Consider the following 26,098-nt stretch of genomic DNA (forward strand, 5'->3'; position numbering starts at 1 on the left):
ATTAGCTGTCCTCTCTTTGTTCCAAATGCCAGAAAGTATTTGTTAGGAAAACAGTCCAGTGACACACCGGCACCGATTCCCCGCCGCCTCCGATGACGAGGCACTGCGGCTCTTGTTACGGCACGCTTTGGGACGGAGGAGGCAAACCGAGACCCCTTAAGAAGGGAGTGGGTCCGGATGTGCGGGGAATACGCAGCGCACACAGCGAGCGCCCGAGCTGCAGCGGATCCGCAATCCAGGGATCTGATGTCATCGCCTCCCAGGCAGTTCTCCAGCGTGCAGGCACAGCCATCTGTGCAGCAGATCACTTGGTACCCCGTAGGCCACCTCCGACACCGACCACCGACAAACCACCGGCTAGTTCCAAGTAGGGCGAGGTGAATATTGCCGTAAGTGTTCACATACCACACGTGAAATGCACGAGATACCACAAGTCTGAGGAATCTCCAAGAATGGAAATTCTTGGATTACATAGCATGTACAAGCTGTCGTACGATAATTCATTTTGAAAGGGCTCTCAAGCTCCAGTCCAGCCTCCTACTCAGAACAGACTCACCACTGAATTCATACAAGTTTTCTTAGGGCTTTTGTCAGTTGGATCTTAAAAGTCTGCAAGGACAGAGGCTGGCACACCTTTCCCAGCCCGGGTTCCAGTGCCTGATTCCCCCCACCTGTTCTACTCAGTCGCAGGCTGCCCTGTTTCAGTTTTAGGACAGCTGCCTCTTGTCCTCTGCCTGTCCCCTTCAGCCAGGAGGGGATAGTGAGGTGACAGCCACAAGCTCTCCAGTTCCTGAAAGCAGCTGCTAGGGATGTCCCCAGTGTCCACTGCAGGCTAACAAAGATGTAGCCCAGTCCCTCAGCCTCTCCTCCTGGGGCAAATGCTCCAGCCCTTCACCATCATGCTGCCCCTCCTCACCATGCTCTGCTAGCCTGGACACAGCTGTACAGCAAGAGATCCTGCCAGAAACCTCACCCAGGGTAAGACACCTGACACATACTGCTCTTCTCTCATCCACAGAACCCCTCACTTCCCCACCAGAAGGCACTGAGGTTGGTCACGCGATTTATTCCTGGTTAATCTATGCTGGCTATTCCCAATCGCCTTCTTCATGTGGCCACAAAAGGCAGCCAAGAACACTTGTGCCATGGCTCTCCTCCCACACCAAATTGAGAGGGATCACCTTACAGTCCCAGGTTTTTGTAGATGGGAGTAACCCCAGCCTTTCCCCAGCCATCAGGGATCTCCCTGATCTCCATGACCTTTCAAAGATAACTGTGGCATCACTGCAGCACCTGCCAACTCTCTCCACCCACTTGGGTCATCCTGTCTGGTCCCCCAGAATGTGTCAAACTTTCTCAGTAGCTGCTGACTCAACCACCCCCACTAGAGGAGCCCTCTCCTTGAGCCCTGCCTGCAAGCACAAAGGCCTGGGGCGATCTTGGCAGCGAAGACCAGGACAAGAAAGGCACCAAGGACCTCAGCCCACACACTGCTGAGCAGGAGGCTGTTTCAGCCCCCAGCCAGAGGAGCTGCAGGATGCCAGCTGCATTCCTGACCTATCTGGGAGATAGCTGGGCCTCGGCAGCAGCCACACAGGCATTTCACCCTCCCCACTCAGGAAGTTTCTCCTGGTCACAAAACAGCCCAGGCAGAAATCAGACCACAGACAGCTGAAGCAAAAGCCTCCACTATTCCCCTCAGGTGGGTTCAGCATCACTCAGGCTGCCTGCAATAGCTTCTTCATTAAAAATACATTCAAAAGAGCAACTCTGCAACTTCAGAAATTAAAATAACCACTATTCAGAACATGAGTCACACGCAAAAGAGGTTGGGAATCCGCATTCTGGGAACAAAGGGGTTTCAAAAAGCCCCCATGCTGGAAGACAAGGCTGGCATGGCAAGGGGGGCCAGCAGAAGCAAAAGGGCATTCTTTGGATAGCTTAAGTTCTGCCCAATAAAAGAGTAGAGGGGGAGACAGAATTGTCAAGAGTTGCAGGTTACGTGTTAAAAAACAGATTGAAGAGGTCAAAAAATACTTTTAGGAGCAACTTCCTGGAAGTATGAAAATTAGTAAATTCTTTTACAAGTACTTGAGAAGAAGGAAGCACACCAGAGATTCTGGCAATAAGACAAGCCAAGATTAAAGGGATTGTTTAGACTATCCAACAGCAAAATAAAATATTATTTTTGGTTTGTTTTATCTGAATTCAATGCAAAGAACTTGAGAAGATTTCTGGGCTAAAAAGCCTGTTTTTTCTTGGGTTTTTATTTGGATGTTTACTGGGTACACTGAAGGTCCTGTTTCACCCCAAAGAGTAGAAGATTAAGTTATAGAACAAATCCTTCAGGACCAAACTGTTTTCATCTCAGTATTATAAGGTCCTTCAGAGATAACTTGCTTAAATATAAAATCTCTTGCTAAAAACTCCTATGGCAGGTGGCTACTAAAATGTCAGTTTTAAGGCAGGCATTAAGGGGCCTAAGAAAACTTTAAACCTGTAAATCCAATATGAATAATGAAGCAAAATGCCAAGAAGCCCATCAGCCCAACCCACAAAACCCAGTATTAGCAAACACATAAATAGGACATACTGGGGAGCAGTTGGCAGAGATTTTGTACAGAGATTCCTGCCATGCACGTCTAGTGGCCTTATTTAGAGAAGTCAAATATATAAAAGGGAGATCCTGTTCATATAATAATTCAGATTTCCAGAGGCCTTTGAGAATGTCCCTGATGAGAAGCTCTTGAAACTAAGTTGTCATTAGATTAAAAGGAGTTCACCTCCCAGAGCTCAGAGAGAAATGAAATTCAAGTAGATGTTAAGATGCACTGGGGAAAACCAATCCCCAGGAATACACATCTGTTCACAAAAGGAAAAAGTTCACAATACCCCTGCAAAAACATCAGCTCCATTTTCAATAGTGGCCAAAGAGTCAAAAGGTCCCGGACACACCAATGGAAGAGGAATCTACCTAAGAATATAAAATGAAAGGAGCTGCTGGTCTCTCTGGAGGTCCCCAAGACACAAATTGCTGATAGACTATGCTAGGAAAATATCACAATATGCTTACAATATTATTACTGTTCCCTATATATTTGTCACTGCCTGCTTTTGGAAGCAGGACACTGGACTCAGCTCTGACAGTCATTCCTACAGTCCAATATTGTTAGGATTGTCAAGCTGGAGATTGTCACAAGGATGCATCAGAAACTGAAAATTCTCCAGGCAGTTTCTCAATGCAACCCACAATGCAAATCAGTGAAAGAGGAGCAAGTATTTTCAGGCCAAATCTAGTTACAAGAGGACTTTAAACCATAAAAAAACAGTCTCCTGATATTCAATTTTTCCATATTCAGTCAAATAGTAACTTGTGCTTGGTTTTGGAAAACAGAAGTAGGGAATAAAACCCAGTTCCACCATCAATTTGTATTCCTCTAGGGAACCACCCAAGGTGATCAAAGTCAGCTGATCTGTGTAAGTCAGAGGGGTAACTCAGGTGTGTAAGAGGCACGTTCCTGTTTTATGTACAGTAGCCAAATCAAACTGGAGTACATGCAGAGTTGAACCAGTATTTCTGCATTAGCAGTTTGGCTCAGAATCAGCTTAACTATTTAGTGCTAATCCCAGATCATCTCTACTTGCTCTGGGCTGTTCCAAAGTGAGAGTCCTGTTCTGACAAAACTCCTGCACTCCCAGAAGCACAGGTCTTGACCAGACTCACAACCCACATCAGAGATAAGCTGGGCACTCACAATAAAAAAAAAAAAAAAAAAAGGAGCAGATCTCCTCCAAAACTGGATTTATAGATAGTAAGGCCAGAAGTGACTGCTGTGATTACATCAGACATGCTGTACATCGTGATTGTCTCAGTAAGACATTCTATGAATTACATCTTTTAATCAACTATCAAATACTTGTATTGCATTGTTAAAAGGAAAACTTCATATTCTTTGATACAGTGAAATAATCAGTCTGTACTGGTTTCTCAAAAAAGCCTGTCAGAAGGCTCTAAGTGAAGATAAAGTGTTTGTCAGGGGGTCACTACAAAGCACCTACTGAAAGATGTAGTTGTAGTCTTACAGCTTCAGAATAAGGAAAAGCACCAAGGGGATTAACCATCTACCTGTCATCAGGCACAAGACCTCTCACTACAGGACACCAGAAATGCTATAGTCAAAAAAGAGCTGCACAGAGGACAAATGGATCTAAGAAGTCACCTTTAGGAATCCACAGGAACACTTATTTGCCTGGATTGGGAACAAGGCAGTTAAAGAAACAAGTGAAGCCAGTGTTTTCCAGCAGCTCTTCTGTCCCACTTACAGGTAAGCCCCAAAAGAGAAAGGGTAGAATATTCCTGCTTAAGTAATAATAGTAAAACAAACCACCAAGCTAAAAATTTATTTTTTGAAAGTTGAGCTCCCTATGTGCGTGTCTGTGGTACTTCTCACCCTCACAGCTCAGTGGGCAGTAGGGAAGAGCACGATGCTCCTAGAAGCAAAAGTCAACAGCCAGCTCAATTATGCCAAGCCATTTATGCAAATGCAGAACTTGCTCATGTGCCCCTCCCAAACCTAAGCTGGCAAACAGGTGTAAGAGCTCCAGCAGGAGTGGAGTGGTACTTCACCTGGACTGACAGGGCACAGGATCCTCCTGGCACTTAGAAACCAACAAGAACCCTCAGCCTAACAGGCAACAGCTGTCTTTGGATTTACAACTCTATATCCAGGGAAGAATTTTAATTTCTTTGTTTAGCAACATCAGAAAAACATGAACAGCTTCAGTGAGGAGGTGGACTGCTGTGAGCTCTATCAATGCCATCCTTCTGCTATGCTTCTAACGTGCAGATTGGGAATCTGTGTTGTGACACTTTGGAAAGGTAAGCTAAACAGGTTTTTTTTTTCCATTAGCTGCAATACAAAGTTCACTCACATGGTTCATGTAAGTACAACTATAAGGCAAAAATAACTGAAAAAGAGGGATTTGATCTCACCTGACAGAACTTCAGAGTTGCCCAGATGTACTTCTTGCCTTTTGCTTATACAATTTAATAACAACAGAAGGAATTTGATTACCAAAGATCTACTATGATACGCAAAATGCATGTATTTGATGCTGATTCAAACAGAACAATTATTAGGCCAGACATGCTCACACAGCTGAAGAAAGGCTGTTGCAGCTACACCCACTAGCCTGGTTCACATTGGGGAAGGGCTGGGAGAACTGAAAGAGAAAGCTGGGTTGAACAATAAATGCTGGAGGAGATGCCTTACAAATTCATCCTGTGAAAATTCCCTTCAAACATATCACGCAAATGAAGTAAATGACTTGTGGGTGAGTGGCTTGTGGAGAACAATAAGCAAACCCTTAATAATAGTGACATAGTGGGTGGGGTTTGCACTGAGATCCCAAGGACCTTAAAATTGTTGGGGAATATTCCTTCTCAGGTCCTTGTGAATCCAAACCACAGGCTGCTGTTTATTTGTTGGATGTTTCTGAAAGTAGTAGATAGTTTAAAAACACCAAAACAAAACCCCATACACAGTTACAAAGAATTGGTGAGTCTAACAGGCACTGCTATAATACTGCACAGCAATGAATATTCCAGTGTCCAACAACAGATAAGAAATGTTCTGGCTTAGAACAAGGAATTCCTCCTACCAGTAAAAACACAAAATCTCGAGATTGATAATGGAGATGCTTTTGGTTGGGTTTTTTGTTGTTGTTGTTGTTGGTTTTGTTTTGCTCCCTCAAAAAAAAAAAAAATTGCTTGCAAAAAACAGTCCCAATTAAAAAAGCAGAAACTGGCTTCATCACATGTGGAGGTGAACTTGAATGAAAGGGCCATTGCAACCACTCCTATAATCCATAAAAAAGGGTGTCCCTGGTGTTATGGGTGTGAACCTCTTGAATCAAAACCAGCAATTCTCAGAGAGGGATGTTCATAAGATATTAGCAAGCAACTGGAATATGTTTCTAAAAAGCATGCTCACTCTGGAATAACGTAATAGAATACTTTCAAACATAGAGGGGAAAATTTTTTATAGTGGTGAAGTCTATGGTTAGTTCATGAATATAAAAGGGAGGCAAAGCCAATGGACTGGGAGTACCAGTATGCTCTGCTTTATCAGGATTCCAAAGGCATGTCATGGTTGGACACCCCCTGAAATACTTGAGAGTTACAAAACTAAAAGGACAATCCTATGAGACAAATTGAAAGCAAATTTAAAAGGCACAAACAGGTGAATTGATGCACTTTGTACTGCAGGAGCAATCTCTGCAGCTGTGTGTTGTTGGGATGGTAACAAGGGTGAGCAGGTAGCCATGGATCACTTAACAAAGGGCCACAGGCAGAGTTGTGACAGCCATCCTGAGCTCCTCTGACTGCTTTCTGGCAAGTCAGTCTGTGTCTTTCCTAGAAGCTGTGGGGGGATGCTTCTCCTTCCTTTCTTCTGCAGTTACTGTGATCACCTATTTGTTGGTGTTCCATTTGTTTTGTTCATTCATTAATAGCACCAGCCCAGAAAACACTGTGTTGTTGGAACTGTTACAATCCCCCTGGTCTTACCCTGCCTCTCTTCATGATACCCAAAATGCAGTGACACAGAAGGAAGCCTGCATCAAGTCAAACCAGCAAGCAATTAGAAACAAGCTCGCCATCGGCAGGCAGATGAGGGAAAAAGCAAACTCCCTAACAAAACAACCACAAAACACCATTTTATTCACATCCAAGCTTTCAGAGGCAGTGCATGTGCTGACCTGTATTTTTTTTTTTCTACTCAGTTGATACCTTTCCCTTAAAGATGCAGTGCTGGCATTATTAGCCAGCAATAATGGGGGAAAGAAAAGCACTATGGCTTTTCTCTGGTCCAAAAGGTATGACCTAGTCAGTCTTGCTACTCTTGCAGCTCCATATTCCATTATTACCACAATTTTCAAGAGTAATATTCCTTTGTCATTCTAAAGAGTTTATATTATCTGTCTTGCCAGGATTGCAGTCGTTCTTAGGTGGAATCCAGAGCTACTCCCTTAGCTCCATCAGTGAGTGCTGGAATAGTGCAGGTTACTGCTGTGAATGGGGATATGGAGGTTTGGCCCCAGAACCCCACTGCTGTCAACTGCCGAATCCCAGCCTGTGGGTGATACCTCAAAGAAATGTATTCAGAAATTAGACAAGACTGGTAAAACTCTGGATGTTGGGTGTCAAGTCAGTTCCTTGCCTAAGAGCCAGAGCAGCATGAGGGAGCTGGAAGGGGTTGAGTGGGTTCAGGACACCGTGTGTTCAGAGTTTGGCAGAGGACCTGATACAGGGAGGTGTGTATGACAATGTGGACTTGGTGGGAATTTGCTTGGATGTTATTTCAGTCTGTTGGCTTGGTTCAGCACAGAAGGTGTTCCTGGCAGTAAGCTGAAGAAGGAATTGGGCATTTTACAAGCAATGTAACAGCAGGCTGAGGGTGAGAATGAAGATGCTGTGCCTTGGAGTAAAATCAGGTTGTGGGTTTAATGTGTGCAAGGAGTTACAGTCCAGAGATGGCTGCTGAGTGTTTGCTGGTAGGCAGAAGGGCATTCTAGGTCTGCATGGTGACATGGAGATTGCACCCACACACTCAGCCTGTACCTGGGCCGTGTGGGAACAGTGCCAGGTGAACTGCTGGATGAGAACCACAAAAGCTAAATGAGTATTTGGAGTCAAGACCCAAATTCCTGTATTTTGTGTGCATACTCATTTTGTGTGGGGCTGGAAAGTTGGGGGGATTCATGGAGTGAACAAGGAACCAAAAGGCACAGGTGGAACTCCTTGATTAATTTCACACGGGCAACACCAAGTGAACACAGAGAGCCAAGTGGGAAAAAGGAGAAGCTCTGTCAGGCAGTTCCCCAAAAGGCCAAACACAGAAGCAGGGAGAGGGCTGCCCGATGGTGCTGGCAGTGTTGCAACACGGGATCTAGAAGTCTGTGGAATGGCCTTGGTGCTTACATAGGAAATAAAACAAGTTCCCTTCATAAAAGTCCCGCCTGTGCCTGTATCTTGGTCATACCTGCCCTCAGCCTGTGCATCCACTGCTGTGCTATACGTGGGGTCTCCAGCAGGAACATTTATGACAGACTCCTGTCCACAGAGCCGTGTGCGGGAGGCTGGCGGTGTCCTGAGGGGTTTGTGCGCTCCGCAGCTCCCGCGCCACCTCTCCCCAAAGCTGCCAGGCCCCACAGCGGCCCGGACTCGCTCCGTGCCGGCGGAAGAGCCCGCTGCGTGAGCGACCAGCCCAAGGTACTGACAGGCCCGGCCGCAGCTTTCAGCGCGGCCTGAGGGTAGAGGCGGGGCCGCTTCCTCGGCCCGAGCGGCGGCGCTCGCCATGACAGGGGCGGGCCGCGGCGTCCGCGGCGGGCGGCCGTGCGGGGCAAAGCCGGGGCGGGGCGGGGCGGGCGCCGTGTGCGGGGCGCCGTGTGCGGGGCGCCGTGTGCGGGGCGCCGTGTGCGGGGCGCCGTTTGCGGGCGCTGTTTGCGGGCGCCGTGCGGCCCATGGCGCGGGCGGGGCCGGGATCGCGCGACGGGCGCGCGGCGGGCGCTGAGGCGGCGCGCGCCCCTCCCGCCCTCCTGCGCGCGGCCCCCGCTGCCGGCTCGGGCGCCGCTAGAGGGCGCCGGCGCCCCCCCCGCCCCGCTGCGGGCGCGCATGCGCGGCGCGGGCGGCGGCGATGGCCCCGCAGTGACGGCCGGATCTAACGGCGCCACCGCGGAGCGCGCGCGGCCCGCCCGGCCCTGCCCGCGCGCCCACCGGCCCCGCGCAGGAGGCGGCGCCGCCGCCGCGGTGATGCGGCCGCGGTGAGCCCCGGGTGCCTCCGCCGCCCTCCCGCCGCATCGGGCAGCGCGGCCCCGCCGCCGCCCCGCGCCCGTTCGCGGATCCTGCCTGCGGCCGCCGCCATGCCGGGCCGCCGCTGAGGGAGGCGCCGACAGCAGCAGGGGCCCCGCGGCGGGGCGGGTATGGGCCGCAGGGACCTGCAGTAGCGCCGCCGCCGCCGCCGCCCGGGCCGAGCCGCCGCTCGGAGCGAGGCCTCCCCCGCGGGAGGCGGAGGAGGAGCCGGCGCGGCCCCCCTCCGGCAGGGCCGCCGCGGCCTCCGCGCTGCCGCCGGCGCTGCCGCGCGGCTCCAGGTGGCCCCGGACCAAGGTGACACCCGGCCGGCCCCCGCCCCGGGGCCACCTGCCCCCGCGGCCCGCGCAGACCTTCTTCGCACCGCGCAGCCGGCGGCCAGCGAGCGGCGGCGATGAACCCGGTGAATGCCACTGCTCTCTACGTGTCCGCGAGCCGCCTGGTGCTCAACTACGACCCGGCGGACCCCCAGTCCTTTTCCGAGATTAACAAGCTCCTGCCCTACTTCAGGCAGTCCCTCTCCTGCTGCGTGTGCGGTGAGGATCTTTCTTTTGTTCCTGCACAATGAGCCTCCCCGGGGCTCCCGCACGGCCCCGGGCCCGCAGCGGGGCTGGCTCGGCTCGGCCCGGCCCGGCCCGGCCCGCGGCAGCTCCCAGCAAAGTTTGCCGGGCCCGGAGCCGGCGGTGCCGGGGGGGCGGCTCGGCGCCGGGGAGCGGTGAGTGGGAACAGCCCGGGCTGAGCCCGCCCCGGGCAGGGCCGGTCACAAGGGCAGGGAGGCGGCAGCGGCCGTGTCTCAACAGCCGCGCACGCTGCCGAGGCGCTGGTGGCGTGGAGAGAGCGTTCGCCTCGAAATGCAGCGCTTTATTATCATCGCCGCCTCTCCAAGGGTACGGCAGTTGTCAGTGGTTATTGGAGTACGCTGGGATAGTGGAGTTAATCGCTTTATAAAAGCGAGGACTGAGAGAGCGAGCGTGGTCAAAGCTACCCAAAACGATATACGGACCGTAGAGGCAGGGGAAGAGGAACTTCGTAATTCCCCCCCCCCCCCCCCCCCCCTTAAAATGTAAACAATAAGTAATTCCGATTGAAAGCCAGGAATTTTAAGCTGAGAGAAACAATAATAGTTGTTTTTTGGGGTTTTTTTGTGCCTAGTAGATAATTGTTCTGTAACAATAATTCCCATAAAAAGCAAACAGGCAGAAAGTCTGCTGGGCTTTCCCCACTCCCATCCCCCCAAAAGAGCATTCTGTGTACTGTGGGTGAAGGCAGTATCCGGAATGTTGGTGTTCTAGTGTGGGGAATACTGGGGAGGAATTGCATTCTGCTGTCCTAATGGAGTTGGGGGCATGTGTCCGTTCCTGGAAGGAAGCTCTGGAATGAACTGTTAGGTTTCCTTGAACTTCCTTTTGAAGCCTTGGTCAGTGTCGGGAGGGGGCTTTGACCTGTTAGACCTCTTGGTTCAATTTTATTAATTCTCCTTTTTTCCCCTCTGGTAGTTTTAAGTCCTGCCGTGTTTGTGTTTTCCTGACAGAATGGTTTTATGCCCACTGTGTTTGTCGATACCGCCGTGTGTGTTACACTGAATTTGCACTGAATCACTGGGGTTTAGAAAGTGAGATATTTTATTTATTTACAGGATCAGGGTTTAACTGTCGAGACGGCTGAAGTAGCGTTAGATGCTTCCTATCCTCTTGCTGTTGGCTCCTCCCACTTAAAGTCTTTGAAAATAGAGATCTGTTTGCACTGGCAAAGAGGGAGCCCGTTCCCAGGATCTCTGCATCGTCATTTCCTGAAGTAATTTGTCTTCAGGATTTTTCCTCATGGAATCCCGGTGCTGGGATTGATGCATCCCTGCTTTTTATTTCTTATCACCTTAGGCCCGATTGATTCTAACCCCAGCTGTGCTTTCTTCCCAGAAATTCTTCCTGCTTTTGGTTGCTCACCAGACTGCTTTTGCCAAAAAATACGCAAATATTGGTCTGGGTTTTTTTCTTTCTTTTTTTTTTTTTAAATTAGATATTTGCATTGCTGTGCTCGCTGGCCTCTCCACTTCAGGCCTGGTCATCTGAAATGTGTTCTTTGTTCTCCTTGCCTTGCCTTCTTCCCTTCTTGGCCTTTTGCAGTCTTCGTTTTACACTCTGTGCTGTTGAAATTGTCTATCTTTAATTTGTCCCTGCCCAAATTCCTGAGCTTTTTTCCCCCTTCTTCAGCTTGTCTTGCTTGGTTTTTTTGTCACTCTCAGTTTGGTAGAGCAAACCACGTTTTTAGTTTGTTTTCTTCTATTTCCTTGTACCTCCGTGGATATTTCTATTCAAAAACTACCTCTTGATGGTTCTGATTTCTCTCTTGGCCCTTTATTCCCTTTGAATATTCGGGTTATTCCTTTGGTGTGTATTTTTTTCTTCTACTGTGGCCAGCTTTCAGATAACTGCAGCTGCTGTTTATTTCAAATGTTTTGCTTAGAGCTGATTACCCAGTCTTATCTGTGCCTCCTGGACTCCTGTTTGTGGTGTGTCAGTGTCCAGAGGCCTCAGTAAATTCCACACTCTCTGTGAAGCCGTGCAGTAAAACAGAGTTCCTCACGTGTCTGTCTTGAGCCTGAGGTGGTCATGGGGAGTGGGCCTGCCCCACACACAACTGCCCACTCTGGTGTTCCCAGTGTCACAAATCTGCAGTTCAGGCTGGTAAAGACCAGTCCATCTTTTTCTCATTTGCTTTTTGTATTCCTTTTCTTTTAGTGCTAAGAGCTGTTACACCTTTTATGCCTTCTGAATATTTAAGGTCATTAAATCCTGTGCAACCATCAAAGCCTCTTAAGCTTTGGTGCTTTAAAAGATTTTTAGCTTTTTAAAGTACTGAAGTAAAGGCTACATTGAGAGACCATGACAGTGAGCTGTATGACCACCCAAAACTCTGCCAGAATCCCAGCATATTCTGATTTGGAGGGGACCCACAAGGGCCATGGAATCCAGCTGTTAGTGGATGAGGGATGAGCCCAGAACCTTGGTGTTGTCAGCACCCTGCTCTGACCAGCTGAGCCAACTGTGCAGTGTAGCTTTGGGTTGGGTTTTTTGTTGTAACACTTGAAAGCTTTTCTGATGCTCACCTCTTTCTGCCCCGTTTGTTTGTTTAGACCATGAGACCCAAATACCCATGGGCCCTGGCTCTGGGTCCATGTACGTGGAACTCGGAGTGTCTGGTCCTTCCCTTGCACAGATCTTTGTAAAGTGCTGAGTGCAAAGGTTTAAAAACCGTGCTTTGTTGGAGAAATGCTGCAGGAAGTGTCAGCAGTGGTTAAAGTCTCAAGTGCTGGACTTCTAGGAATTCCCTTGGGAAGTTACTCTGCAAATTAGTGCTTCTTATGTCATCAGCTTTTTCTCAGTGTGTAATCTCTCTTGAGTGCATTCTGTAAGGCTTTGTTATGCTGTAGGTATTAATTCCATGGTCAAGATTGTCCCTTTCATTTTGGGGCATTGTTTTTAGGAGAAGTGAGTGCCAGCTCCATAAATCTGCTAACATTCCTGGGCTTTCACTGTGCTCCCAAAGCACGAGGCATAAGCCAGCTCATTTCCTTGTGATCCCATAGTCTTTTACACCAGCTCACATAGCAGGGGGTGGCAGAAGTTTTTGGACCCACATAATTATGAAGTTCTAATTAAAGCTCTGATTTCAGATTCAGATTGGCACACATGGAGTTGCAGCAGTAGAAAGCCAAAATGTAAATACAGTATGTCAGTGTAAGTCAGCTGAATCAGTTCTGGGTGTATTCAAGGTCTCCCTCTTGCCTCATGATGGGTGATAAGGGTTTGGTTCTGTAGTTGGAACAGCTGTGTGTGTATTTCTAGGATTTAAGTGTGATCATGTGACAGTTTCCTGGACAGTGCTGTAGGGTAATACATCATCCTTTTATAGGGATGTATAAGACAATATTTCCTAGTGCTTTTAAAACTTGAAAATAACTGCTCCCAAGTGTACATTAGGCAGAAAGGCTGTGCCTTGTGTGTTCTCAGGATGTGAAATACAAGTTTCAGCCTCTGGAATAAAGTGATTATTATAAAATTGCACGTTAATACCACATTTAGATTAAAAATAGCATAGTAGAATTTATGCAACTAACTTCTGTGTTTTCAAGGTGCTGTCCATTGGGGTAAACATCTTAGCAGTGCCATTCTCTGGTTCAGATACCATGCAGGTGACTGCAAATCATTGGTCTTTTCAGCATTACCAGCCTTCTCTGAAATTCAGTTGACATGCTTGTAAGAGATATGATTGCCAGTCAGGTCAGCTTAGCTTTTTATCCATTGAACATTGCCATTGCGCCATCTCTGAAAGATACTTCAGAGGTATGTGAAAGATTGTTATTGCTGATTGAGGGATTTCTTGGGGGCTGCCAGGGCTGCAGGACAGTGTTTTATGCTTGGCTAGGAACCCAGCTGGTGCTGGGAAGCACAGGATGAGAATACAGTTCTTGTCTTAAACATCCTGTAATCCCAGTGAGGGGATGTGAGACAACATGTGGCTTTAGGGAGATTAGGGAGGGAGGAACAAAGAAACCCGTGGCAGCACTGACTGGTACCTCACAGAGCCCATCCGGTGCTCTGAGGCAGCTCTTGATAATTTTAGCCAGGGGGTTGAAGGCTCTGTGGTGCAATAGCATTGTGGAAGTGACTCCCAAGCATGGGCAATGGCATGGATTGCCAAAAAAGATAAAATAAAATCTGCTGACTTTCGTTTTTCTATATAAAGGTTAGTGTAAGGATGTCATTTCCCTCCTGCTCTTGTATAAAAGCAATAGCCTGTTTTGAGAGTTTTATCCTGCCAAAGTAAGTTGAGTGGAGTGTATAATATAATTACATATTATAATCAATTCTACCTAGCACTAGATCTGAAATGTCTCCATAGTTGGTGGTACACAGTTGTGTAAAATTTCCCACTTGGTGCCATCCTGTCCATGTGAAGGCTTCTCCTCCTCTTCCTCCCCTGTCTCTGAGCTGATCCTCTGTTTCTGCAGTTGCTGTGTCCCCCAGTGCCCTTCCCTGGGGGCAGCTCCTGGGGTGTGGTTCAGGTGCCGGGCAGAGCTCAGTGCTGTGGGCTGCTCTCTGTCACTGGGAAATGGTGTCAGCTGGGCCTGGACAGCTGGAATGAACTTCCCCCAGAGAAAGGGATGGAAACTTCCTGGAAAGTTCATTCTCCTGTCACAGATACAGAATAAGGGAGAAGAAACAAATTCCCGTTATAACAAAGCTTAATTATATGGATGATACTGGAGTTTCCCTTTGGGATGTGAGCTATGGCTAAGTTGAGCTTGGATAGCAGAGTTTTAGAGTGAAAAAACTTAAGTGTTACAAGTTTTGAGATGGAAAAGTTTAGCTTAGAACTTCTTCCTTGTCCATTCTCCCTAGGTTGAGGAGAGTGAAGGCTGATTCATGATCTGTGCTGCCAGATCAGATTTGTCTTTTATGTTTGAAAATTGGTCTGGTGCTGTGGGGTTTTTGGGGTATTTTCTCCATTGACATTTTCTTCTTTCCTTAGTTTTCAGTTATGAGAAATACTGTAAATAAAACTACCGGTAGTTTTAAAAAGTACATGATTTTCTTCTTTAAAATGTCATGAATGGTTGCCAAAACACTTCTGAATTTGTGAAGAATGTGAAAAATAATCATCTCTGAAACAGTCATCAGGGAGCATGGGCTAGGGGACTAAGTGCCTCCTGCTGCAGGTATTCCTTGTCTTTGTTTGTGCTTGGTCTGGGGAGCAGTTGTCTACAAAATGTCCAGTCTCACATCTCTGTATACACCAGTTTTTACTCAAGAACCTGTTGGGTGATTTCCTCTCGAAATCTCCCCACTCCACTTCGTTTCCCTTTCCTGTTTTCAAACCCTGTGTGTGACTCCTGGGAGAACTGCTTTGTCAAGGTTGTCTGCATTGTACTGCAGTTAGTTTTGATAACGGAAAGTTCTGCCAGTAGAATTTAAATTGGCTTCTAAGGTAAAAATACTCCTCTGCCTTAGAAGAAAATCGAGTAGGAAGAGAAGTAGCTGTGGTCCCCTCGGTGGCAGCTGGTTGACTGTGGCTCCCAAAGAAGGTTGCCCTGCTGGGATTGGAGAGGAGTGTTCCTGCTTGAGGAGCTGCGGGGTGATGGATGGGCTTGGTGGTGCCTGAGGATATTGATTAAACTGATTGTTTTCCCGAGTGTTTAAAGAGGAGTTAATGTGTTGCCAGGAGGCATCTTCATTGGGATGGCTGAGGAGTCCTGGTCCGTGGGCACTGAGCGCTCCAGCACTCGTTCCTCCGCCTTTGTTTTCCTGGCTGCCTTAGGATTTACACCTCAGGCCGTGGCTATACGGACTGAGTGTTCCTGGGTATTGTGTCGGAGTCTTTAGCAAGGCCAGGAGTTGTTCCCTGGGGCTGGGCAATGACTTGAGAAGTGATGGCAGCACAGCCTTTCCTGAGCACGCTGTTTGCAGGGAGCAGAGTTTTCCCTGCTCTCCTGGAGGAATTCCACCGAGTGCCCCAGTGATACCGTTTGTTGTTCCGTGTCTCCCCAGTCTCGAAGGCGCAGACCACAGGCTGGCTCCCTCTCACGCTGTGGCCTCGGAGAGCACGCTGCAGTGCAAGATGCTGATGTTCATGTTGTTGTTTGGTGTGGAAAAATGGTTCTCGTTGCTCTTTCTTTGCTCGGGGAATGTGATGAACTGGATCTATAACTTCCAAAGCAAGTTCTCACTCTTGAGAGTGTTTCTGCAGCTTAGAAACATGTTATTATTTTATACCCATAGGAGAAATGGTAACTTCACTATTTGAAACTTCTCAAAAGACAGCAATCTTGACTTTTGGAAAACATCATTATGTGAAAATTCTACACTGCATGGTGAACAGGGTTCATTTATCCACCTTCTTAAAGCCTCAAAGTTTGAACTTTACCACCTAGTTTGTTAAAAATACATTTAGAATTATTCCTGTCAGGGATTTTGTAAACACAAGGACTTTCAAACAGAGCTATAACTTTGACATAGGACTTAGTAAAAATGTTCTGTTATTTGTTATGTGGATGGTGGACTCAAAGAACAAGTCAGTCCCTTCTGCACTTAAAATGCAATTTGTTGTAGTTTTTCTTTCCTTGAACTTCAGCTAAAGAGGTTGACTGTATTTCTCCAAATGCGAAGAAAAATACTCTAACTGTCTTCTGATCATGGCTAAATTGGGTTCCCATGGTGCTCAGGCAAAAACAGTGCAGTTTGTTTGTTTTTTTCAAAGAGTTTACAAACATTAATTCATTAGTCACAACTGTCTCTATATGAGGGTAATAATGTCCTTAGCAATTTTTTCATAGTTGTGTGCTCGTGGAGGATGTGCTGAAATATTCAGTAGCCAGCAGAATGTTTTCTCTGATAAAATCTTGAAATAAGTATTTTTAGTTGATTTGGGTCTTTTTTTAGTGGGTTGTTTTTGGTTTGGTTTGGGGGGTTTTTTGTTTGTTTGTTGGGTTTTTTTGTTTGTTTGTTTTTTGCGTCTCCCACATTTCCATTTCACCCCACAGGGAGTTTATAAGTGTTTGTGGATGTCTTGGTCAAATTCTGGTGGTGTGGTCGGGGTGATCTAAGGGTGGTGTTTGCAGGAAGAAATCATTTCTCGTAGTTCACAGGGAAACTCTCATTGTTTCTCAGAGTTCTGTGCTGGGAGTCTTGGGGACCATTTTTTTGTTTCTACTTTTTGGCTGAATTGAACAATTTCTCCGTACAGAACCTTGTGTCAAAGCCCATGAAAGGGTCCCTCATCTGTAGTGTTGGTGTGAACTGCCCTTAGCCCCACGCCCTCCTCTGTAGCCGGAGGTTCGGAGCTTTGCCCCTGGAATTTGGCCAAGATACGTCCGTGTCTCAGCTCAGGGTGCAGCCACTGCACACATGGATGTGTTCTGGGGATGCTGTGCAGTGCGTGGGATACCTGCGTGACAGGCATCCCACCCTTGAAGTTTCTACATCCAAAATACATGAAACCTCACCGTGGAAGTATTTAGGGTGGAGAATGACAGAACAGTCTGCTGGGGATCCAGCAGATTTCACGGAGAGGAGCTGACCAACATTTTTCTTCCTGGGACAACTGCTAGGGCAGGGGTGGGACAGACATCGATCTGGGGAGTCTGTCTCCTGACTTTGGTGCAATTTTGGTGAAATGCATCAAATCAACATGGTCCAGCCCATCCCCAAGTGTAGGTCTGGAAGTGGGGGGGGTTTTAGGACTTGGGATCTGTGAGACCTTTCCCTGCTGTCATGTCCATGACAGCTGGCCCCTGCACTAGCCTCTGTGAGTCTGAATGTGTTCCGTTTCCTTGGTTTTTAGGAAGTACCCAGATCTCCCACCCCTCTAAAACAGATCCCACACGTTTGTTGTATTCCTCTGCAGATGGCTGACAGACCTTTTTGCTGCTCATCATATGCCTGCCTGTCTGTCGTCAGATAGTTTTGCAAATAGTGCTTTCAGGGGGTTTATCCAACTCGAGAAATGCTGCTTTTGTTGAGGGTATTTTCTGTTGTGTTTTGCCTTAAAGCCTCGTTGAGCTGCTGCTCATTCTTCAGCGGGCTCCAGCTGATCATTTCTTGGGTGAGAAGATGCTGTGGGGAGAGCCGAGAGCAGTTCAGGGAGGGTGGTGGGGAGAGCCGGGCTTTTCCTTCCCGCCCTGCTGCAGCTCTGGGGCTGCAGGTACAGGGGTGGCTGAGCACAGTGTCACAGTCGGTGAGAACCAGCTCCTGTCCTTCAGGAGCTCCTGAGCTCTGAACCTTGGATGTGGCAAGTTGTTGGAGCTTTCTGGCTGTTGCTAATTATTTTAGTAGAAACAATCAGATGATGTTTAATCCCGAAATGAAAAGGCTGACAGTGTAGCAGAGCAGCTATCAAAGCTCCAGCTGTGGATATGACTTTGGGGTCCTTGGCACGTGGAAATCTGTGTGTGCCTTAGATGGGTAGAGCTTCCTGTTCCTCAGAGCTTGGTAGAGGCTCAGCATTTCTGTTTCTGTAATCGTGGTTTAAAAATAAACTCATGCTCACCGTGCTGTTTGCTGGGCACACACTGGGGGGTGAGCTCCCTTGCTGCCCTCTCCTCCTGTGTCCCGTGGATGCCAAGATCAAAGACCTCTGCCTGACAAACGGGTGGCGATGAACCCCAGGGAGACATTTGTATTTGTAAAACAAATTGACTTCTTTGTTTCTTTTTTACTTCTTGAAATTCAGATTTAATAATGAACTAATTCTTAAGGCTTTGGGGTGTTGGAAATGCCAAGGTAATTTTCAGTGATTAATGTTCTGGTAGCATTTCCAAGGACCTGAATGAGATATTTGTGTTTAGCCCTTTCCTGCCTTTTCTGAGGATAGGTGAGAATGGCTGGAGGTACCTGTTCAAGCCTCTTCCCAGTGAATTTCATCCACTAGGAGCTTATTTGGTGGGTACAGACAGCTAACAATTGTTCTGATTCCCAGTTCTCCTCCCTTTGGTCTCAGAGACACAATTTGCAGATGCTTCCCCTGTCCTGTAGTGTGAAATAATGCTCATTAAGGACCACAGCAGGAAGTATTCCGTGTGGTTTAAGTGACTTAGCTCCCGGGACAGCCTTTCCTGATCCGCCAAGATGTTTGGTAAATAATATATTCAAAGTTTTTCCTCTGTATATGCTCCTTATTAATTGTAAGTGCTGATATTAATGTGTGTGTTTAGTCAACCTTTCTGAAATCAGGCTAGTTTAGAGCTGATGTGGAAGGAAAGTGTCGTACTGGAGGCTTTGTAAGAACACGATTTTGCTTTTGGTGTTTTGATAAACCCCTTACAAAAGAGGGTTCAGTCACACCAGGCTACACAGGGCTGTGGAACTGAAGGTCTGCAATGAGTAATTGTGGAAAGGCCTAATGCAGGTGAATGGCTGCACAATACAATGAAAAATTACAATTAGCTTAGAGAAAGACTAAATTATAAGCATGGAAAAGTATTCACTTCAGGGCCCACCATGTTTGTGTCTTGGAGATCTATATAAATTTTTAAATTTCTGGAGAGGGGCAGCACTGGTGGCCACCAGGCAAAAGTGAGATCTTGCAAAACCTCAGGGTTCCAAAGCAGCTCAGGTGCTCTTTGTGGGACAGTGCTGCTGACATAGTGCCCCTCCCTACAAGACTGTTCCAAGTAATGAAACTTAATTTTATGAGAAATTAGCATCTCATGGTTGACTTTTTCTTTTTTTCTTGCCAGTACTAAGACTGAGGAGAGTAATAGTGCCATAGAATCCATAAAAGAGAGAAACTTTGAAGAATAAATATTCAATGAGATATGAGTTGAAAGGGAAAATATTCCTCAGCTCAGGGATTCCTAATGTCTCTCCAGTGTAGGTTGCCTGGCATTTACTGGGAGCAGAACTTGCTCTGTTCTTCCTGTCAGTGAGAGCATGTGAAGTGTTTTGTCTTGCCAGTCCGTCTGGTTTTTTCCTCAAAGCCTCCAGAAATTCTGATTTTCCTGTATCCTCTTTTAGCATTTGTACTTTTTCAGGAGTTTCAGCCAAATTTATTTTGGGAGAAACAAAATGCACTGTTGGTGATGCCTTTTTTTTTAAATCTCATTAAAAGTTAAGGTGATATCTTGTTTATTTGGTGCCATCTCTGAAGTATTTTAGTTCTGTAAAGCCGTAACTCAGCCTTATTGTCCTAAGGAGCCAAGAGAGGCTACTGGTGGATGAGGAGTGCACCCAAGCTGCTCTGTGTCGTTAATTAATGAGAATTAATTAATGCTGGTGGCTTTTGGCCCGGGGAGCACTGTAGTCCCAAGCTCTGAAGTGTCAGCACTGGCCAGGGCTCCTGGTGTTCCTGTTGGACTCAAGATCAGGGCAGCTGTTGGTGAACTCTCTGCTGAAGGACAGGACTTCTTTGAGAAGCTGGTGGGATTTAAAGTTTTGCTTTTGTTCCCTTCAGGGAACTTTTCTCCTAAAGTCAAGTCCCATCTTAGGACCACAACGGCCACCTCTGCCTGCGTTGTTGTTTATATCATTTCATTTCAAAGGAACTTGGGAAAAACCCAATCGTTCCCCCTGCAGGTTGGTCTGTGTGACTTCAGCTTCCATCTGTTGGCTTTAAACCTTCCCGGCTTGATGTGGTGGGGTCTTGTCTGTTCTGGGAGGGCTCATTCTGTGCCCCTGTCTGTGCCACCTGCTTGCTGAACAACTGTGTTTCTCCATTTATTAACAATTACTATGTAATGGCAGCCTGAGCACTGACCCTTGTGATTTGTTGCACAAAACCCAGCTCACATCAAGCCACACCCCCGGAACGATGGCTCAGGTGGAGGGCTTGGAGCAGCCCCTTCCCAAAGAGAGATGGGAGAAGCGAGCAAGGAGAGAAAATAGCTTTGATATTTTGGGGCTTTTATACCAGTCTGATTTGATAGATGCACATTGGTTCCTGTTCCCAAGTTGTTTAATTTTATTCACTTGTTGCAGCAGATTGTTTTCACTTTGGAAAATCTGTGTGGGAATTCCCTGATGGCTGTAACTCATCCTGCAGAGGCTCCTTATGGGAGAAGGGTCTGGTCAAAGCTGACAGTGTGCTGCTGGGAGGGGAGGGAGGGCTGTTGCTGGGGATGGCTATAGATACTCTGCAGTTTAATTTAGGAGATGGAATATCTTTTTGGCCTAGAGCTGCCTGGAAATAGCAAAGCAATACTGTCACTTTCTGGATATAGGAGCTCGTTGCATTGTTTCTATACAGAATTTCGTTTCACTTATTCTTTCAAATTTTATCCTTAGGTAATATTTGAGTTGTTCTTAAGGAAAACCAAAAGCATTCTTCCAGGTTTTCACGGTTTTGGGGATCTGCAGACCAAACCTTCCAGACTGTCAGTGCTGGGGGTCTGAAACTTTCTGGACTGTCAGGGGTGTGTGGATTCCTGTAGTAGCTGATTTTTATTGGTTTTGTTTTTTTTTAATTCTAAACAGTAAAATATTGAAAAAATTCTTTATTCTGATGCCTTCATGAAATGCTAAATAAAAAATAACACAAAGTCTGCTGTGTCATCTTCCCTTTAGGGGTGGATATTTCATCATTTTTACATTCCTCTCAGAGTTTTCCCTCTGCTCTGTTCCCTTTTTTTTTTTTTTTAAATAATTAATTCCATTAAAATCTTTGCAGTAAGTTGTCATGGGAGTTTATTATATCACTTTTGGTAAATTCATGGAAATCATGCGTGTTCTGTAAATTTCCATGGACAAGGGTGAAGGGGAGAAGGCGATCAGTAGTATTGTAGTTGAGAACGTTTCTAAATGCTGCAGCACGCAAGTTTTGGTTTTCTTCTTATTTTATCCAATGTTTTAAAACCAGATTGGCAGATGGGAGAATTTGTACAGGCACTTGTTGGGATGGGACGTTTTCTTGTGAATAACTGAACTCTTTGAGTCACTTTTTTTGATGGTACAAAAAATTGATCCAGCAGCGTCGCGCAAACCTGCCTTAAGTCCATTGTAATCTTCCCCTTTCTTTTTCCCGTAGGAAATTTGCTACAAGACCCTATTGCTCCTACCAACTCCAATTGTCAGCATTATGTCTGCAAAACGTGTAAAGGCAAGAAGATGATGATGAAGCCCTCGTGTAGCTGGTGCAAGGACTACGAGCAGTTTGAGGAGAACAAGCAGCTGAGCATCCTGGTGAACTGCTACAAGAAGCTGTGCGAGTACATCACGCAGACGCCGCTGGCCCGGGACATCATCCAGGCCGTGGATTGCTCTGCAGACCTGCTGGCTCTGCTCAAGGATGGGGCCCCGCTGCACGAGGAGCCGGAGAAACCCTCGGACGCGGCCCTGGCTCTGTGTCTGACGCATTCCCCCGTCCCTTCCACCTCGGAGCTGGCCACGGACACGCCGGGGGGCTTCACGGCGCTGCCCGAGAGCGCCCCCAGCCTGGACCTGCGGGGCGCCGTCATCAACGGGCTGCCCCCGTGCAACGGGCTGTCGGTGGAGAAGCTGGGCGTGAGCATCCCCTCTCCCGAGCACGCCAGCGCCATCGACGTGTGCGGCACCGGGGACTACATCAAGACCGAGGACATCCCCGGCGGGCTGCAGCCCGTGTGTGACACGGTGGCCACCAGCGACCTGTGCCCCGCGGGCATCGACATCTGCGGCTTCAGCGAGGACATCAAGCCGGGCGGGTCGCTGCTGCTGAGCGTGGAGGAGGTGCTGCGCAGCCTGGAGACCGTGTCCAGCAGCGAGGTGTGCGACTCCAACCTGCAGCCCGCCTTGGAGGCCAACATGGCCAACGGCCCCTTCCTGCAGCTCTCCCCCCCTCCCCTCAGCCATAACATTTTCATGTCCACGGATGCTTCTCCTCACGGGCTCTCCTGCACGGCGGCCACGCCCAAGGTGGCGAAGCTGAACAGGAAGCGCTCTCGCTCCGAAAGCGACAGCGAGAAGGTTCAGCCTCTGCCCATCTCCAGCATCATCTGCGGCCCGACACTGGGAGCGTCGGCTCCCGTCACAGTCAAACAGGAAAATAAAATGTCCTTGCAGCCTATTGCGACTGTACCTAATGGAGGAACTACTCCCAAAATCAGTAAAACTGTGCTCCTGTCTAACAAAAGCATGAAAAAGAACTTAGAACATGCCCCTAAGAAATCCCACCCGAAAGCCAAACCGGGGGTGCTGAAAACAAAAGACAAGGCAAAGGAGAAAGTTCCCAGCAGTAACGTTATGCCAGGAAGCCCGACAAAAACTGTGTATAAAAAGCCACAAGAAAAGAAAGGGTGTAAATGTGGTCGTGCCACCCAAAATCCAAGTGTTCTTACATGCCGTGGCCAACGCTGCCCTTGCTACTCGAACCGCAAAGCCTGCCTTGACTGCATATGCCGTGGCTGCCAAAACTCCTACATGGCTAACGGGGAGAAGAAGCTGGAGGCCTTTGCAGTGCCAGAAAAGGCCTTGGAGCAGACTCGGCTTACTTTGGGCATTAATGTGACAAGCATTGCCGTGCGCAATGCCAGCACAAGCACCAGTGTAATCAATGTGACAGGGTCACCAGTAACGACGTTTTTAGCTGCCAGTACACACGATGAGAAAAGTTTGGATGAAGCTATAGACATGAGATATGACTGTTAAACCTTTCTTTCTTTTCCCTGCCATCTGTAGGGGAACTGCTACAGGTTTAAGGCAGCTATGGTTCTGTTTAACTTGCTGGAGCTCCTGCGTTTAGATCACTTGTATCAAGTGTTTTTCATTGCTATGTTCTGTGTATTAGTGTCTGGGAAATAGTTGCAGATAATGGAGGAGTTACCCTAAAACCGTTTTTAGTTCTTACAGCACCTCATAGTTTGAGATCGATTGCTGATGTAAATGATTTTATCACACGATCTTTTGACAAGGAATATATTTGACCTCATTGTACTTGCTCATGCTTTGTGCTCAGTCAAAGCTTCAGCTTCAGTGTAGCATCCAGATAGTGCAACTCAACTGTGCTAGATGATGGTGTAGAAGAATAATTATTTGATGGGTTACAGTCACCACGAGCAGGAGATGACCTGACATTCCTTCCTGTGGGAAAGGCAGCACTGAGCCGGGGGATACGCTCTGGAAAGGGTAGGTAGTGGTGATTGTGAGCACTGGCTGTGCCCCCTGCTGAACAGCGTACAGTTAAAACAAGGTTAATCAATCTACTGAGGGAGCTGGCGGGCCAAAAGGCATCTCGGGCCGCAGGCAAGGCTCAGGAGGGGCGGGTGGGTGCAAAGGTCGAGCTCCAGCTTGGATACCCCGTCCTGGTAATGACACCATCCTTGGGCTTTGTCGTCCTGACGCTTCACAGGTCACGGCCCTGCTCAGTTGCCCCTCTGTGCCAGCCCCTTGTGTGTGACGGGTCGCTGAGGGGCTGGGCTGGGGGAGAACATCACTGGTACCCTACGAAGGCTCAAGTTCTGTTAGCGCCATCCTCTCCCTTTCCCGAGTTCCTGGTGTTTTACTGCTGTTGCTTCTAGGGAAGAGAAGGGGTTTTGCGGGTTACAGGGAGCCCTTGGCTGATTTTCCCCCCTCTGGTGCTGATCAGTGCCAGGGCTACAGGGAGATTCCAGCGCTTACCACCACTGGGGGGGTTGTTTGATCAGGTTTGTAACAGAGCTGGGACCCCTCCCGTGGAGGTGAGTTCTCCACTGACAGGCACCTCCCAGCCAGGGCACACGATCGAGGACTAGCAAAGGTCAAATTTCTGGGGTGTTTGCTAAACAGAATAAGCTATATATAACTCACTCCACCCTGAACCTATCTCATTTTTTGCTAAAATGTTGAAAGCAGCTTTTGAAGGTCATTGCTTTTCAACCTGGGCCAAAAGGCTCAAAAGTAGAAAAATAACACAAAGTTGTCGAGCTTGTCTGGAAAAGCGTTACAGGGAAAGAATTCCTCTTGGGAATTCAGCTTTGTGCAAAAATGGTTGATTTCAGCGCAATCCCTAAGTAAGAGTGCAGGCACAAGATTGAGTTGTGCCTTCAGGGCTTCATTGGAAACCTAAAAAGTTGAGATTGCTTTGTGAAAGCAGAAATTCTCCTCTTGGAATGATAGAGCACAACCCCAACATGGGCTGACTCGAACACAAACATTACTGTCGGATTTTAAAGGCCGTTCCTGTTTCAGCAGCATGCTAAATAGCGTGTGGATTTTTTAGTTCCTTTCCTGCTTCCATCTTCCCTTTTCCTCAGGCAGAGCCCCCGCGGTGCTTTCCGGCCCGGCGCTGGGTGTGCTTTGATTTGGCACAAAGCACGTACAATGACGGTTCCTCACCGAGAAATGAGCAAAACCCTTTGGACACAAATGGCACCTCCTTTTGTTTTGTAGTGTACCATGGTGTCATTTTCTGTGAATGTGGTCAGAGCTTTTTGTTGGTTTTGGTTTGTTTCTCCCCCCGTCTTTTTTGTGGGGTGGGCAGGGTGGGGGGTTAAAGCCATAGGAAGAAAAATGTGATGTACGTGTCCAGTCTGTACTTTTTTGTTTTTGTTTTGCAAGAAGAGTTGAAAAATATTTTTGATAATGAGTAAATGGTGGAAAATGCTTCTTAGTATTCTTGTCTTTATTTGCCAACCCAAGTACCTAAGATCTGTGTTTTTTAGCCCTCATGAGATTTAACGATGTCCTATTAAAATGTATTTAGTTAAACTTGTATGTGATTTTTGTGTTGACCCAGAGGGATCCTACCAGTCTCTAATTTGGTGGTTTGATCGTGACCTACTAATGTAAATCTGTTTCTTAGTCCACTACGTGTAAGCGAAGTAGCGACCCGGAGTCTGGGAGTGGCTGCACAGCACGGGTTGTGTCCGGATGCTTTTGCAGAGCTGTTCGGTTTTGCCGAGATTGTTGATGGTACATTTTTAGGACTTTCATTAAATTAAATGCAAAGTACCTTTGCTCCAGAAATGTGGGAGTATTTGGAATCTTTACTATCTCACTGCTGCATTCGATGTGGTACCAAAAGTTGGAGAACTTAGGTCAAGAGTGTTTCGGAGCGTCGACAGGAGAGCCCTGATGGTTAATGTAAAACTGCAAATGGTAGATTCAGGTTGTTTCTAAAAACATTTCCTTTTATGCTGCCACATTCTTGAAATGTATATTAAAATTCAAATTGATTTAATAAATGTTAGTTTTCTAATTCTATTTTGCAACTGCTGAAGGCATCAGTGTGGCATATGTTGAACTCACTGTCTAAATACTACTTAGTGTGTTGATGATTAATTCCCTAATTGTTTAAATTAGGGTTGGCTTGGTTTGGTTTCCTTGCCCTCCTGGCTAGTTGTTCGTGAGCTGAGCAATGCAAAGGATCTCGTCTTGGTGCTGACAGGAATTCCAGCAGCTCCTGTTGGGAAAGCATTCCTTCCACAGCAGCTTCCTGGTGAGGGGCCTTCCTGCCTTGGCTGGGCCAGGGGCAGGGTGAGAGCGCAGTCCAGCACAGCCCAGGAGGGACTTGTCCCTGCTGTCCATCCCGAGGAGCTGGAGAGTCGCTGGTGGGGTGCAGCTCTGTGATCCTTGGAGCTCCAGCCTGGCTCCAGCTGGGAATTCCCGGCCTTCCTCCTGCTCTGGATCCAGGAGCTGTTCTCAGCGTTAACACAGACGGAGCTGCTTGGGGATTCCTTATACAGGAAGTGTGTGATATTCCAGTTTTCTTCCCAATCCCCTTGAAGGCAGGGATTAACTGCCAAACTTTCTTAAAACCCTGTAATTTGTCGAGCAGAGTCAAAAA

The 26,098-nt window shown here is 47.6% G+C and overlaps 1 protein-coding gene across 2 annotated transcripts; it reads left to right on the forward strand.

Annotated features, from left to right (window-relative positions):
- The first annotated feature begins 4,665 nt into the window (after positions 1–4,665).
- MSL2 (MSL complex subunit 2) lies at positions 4,666–24,922 on the forward strand. 2 transcript variants are annotated; one of them, XM_066194143.1, is made up of 2 exons: positions 4,666–4,879; positions 21,386–24,922. In XM_066194143.1, the coding sequence occupies exons 1-2, from the start codon at positions 4,771–4,773 to the stop codon at positions 22,981–22,983; spliced, it is 1,707 nt and encodes a 568-aa protein (XP_066050240.1). In that variant the 5' UTR covers positions 4,666–4,770; the 3' UTR covers positions 22,984–24,922. The 2 variants fall into 2 exon arrangements, with proteins under 2 accessions (XP_066050240.1, XP_066050239.1); XM_066194142.1 differs by lacking the exon at positions 4,666–4,879 and adding an exon at positions 8,739–9,405.
- Positions 24,923–26,098: the final 1,176 nt, after the last annotated feature.

This window comes from Chamaea fasciata, unplaced genomic scaffold (genome assembly GCF_029207755.1).
Source record: "Chamaea fasciata isolate MVZ Bird 193981 ecotype frontalis unplaced genomic scaffold, bChaFas1.0.hap1 SCAF_11, whole genome shotgun sequence".
NCBI lineage: Eukaryota > Metazoa > Chordata > Aves > Passeriformes > Sylviidae > Chamaea > Chamaea fasciata.

Excerpts from the sequence above, each read along its gene's own strand:
- MSL2 (XM_066194142.1), top strand. The coding sequence starts at position 9,264 with ATGAACCCGGTGAATGCCACTGCTCTCTACGTGTCCGCGAGCCGCCTG. Across the intron at positions 9,406-21,385 it reads CCTCTCCTGCTGCGTGTGCG|GAAATTTGCTACAAGACCCT; the intron begins GTGAGGATCTTT and ends TTTTTCCCGTAG.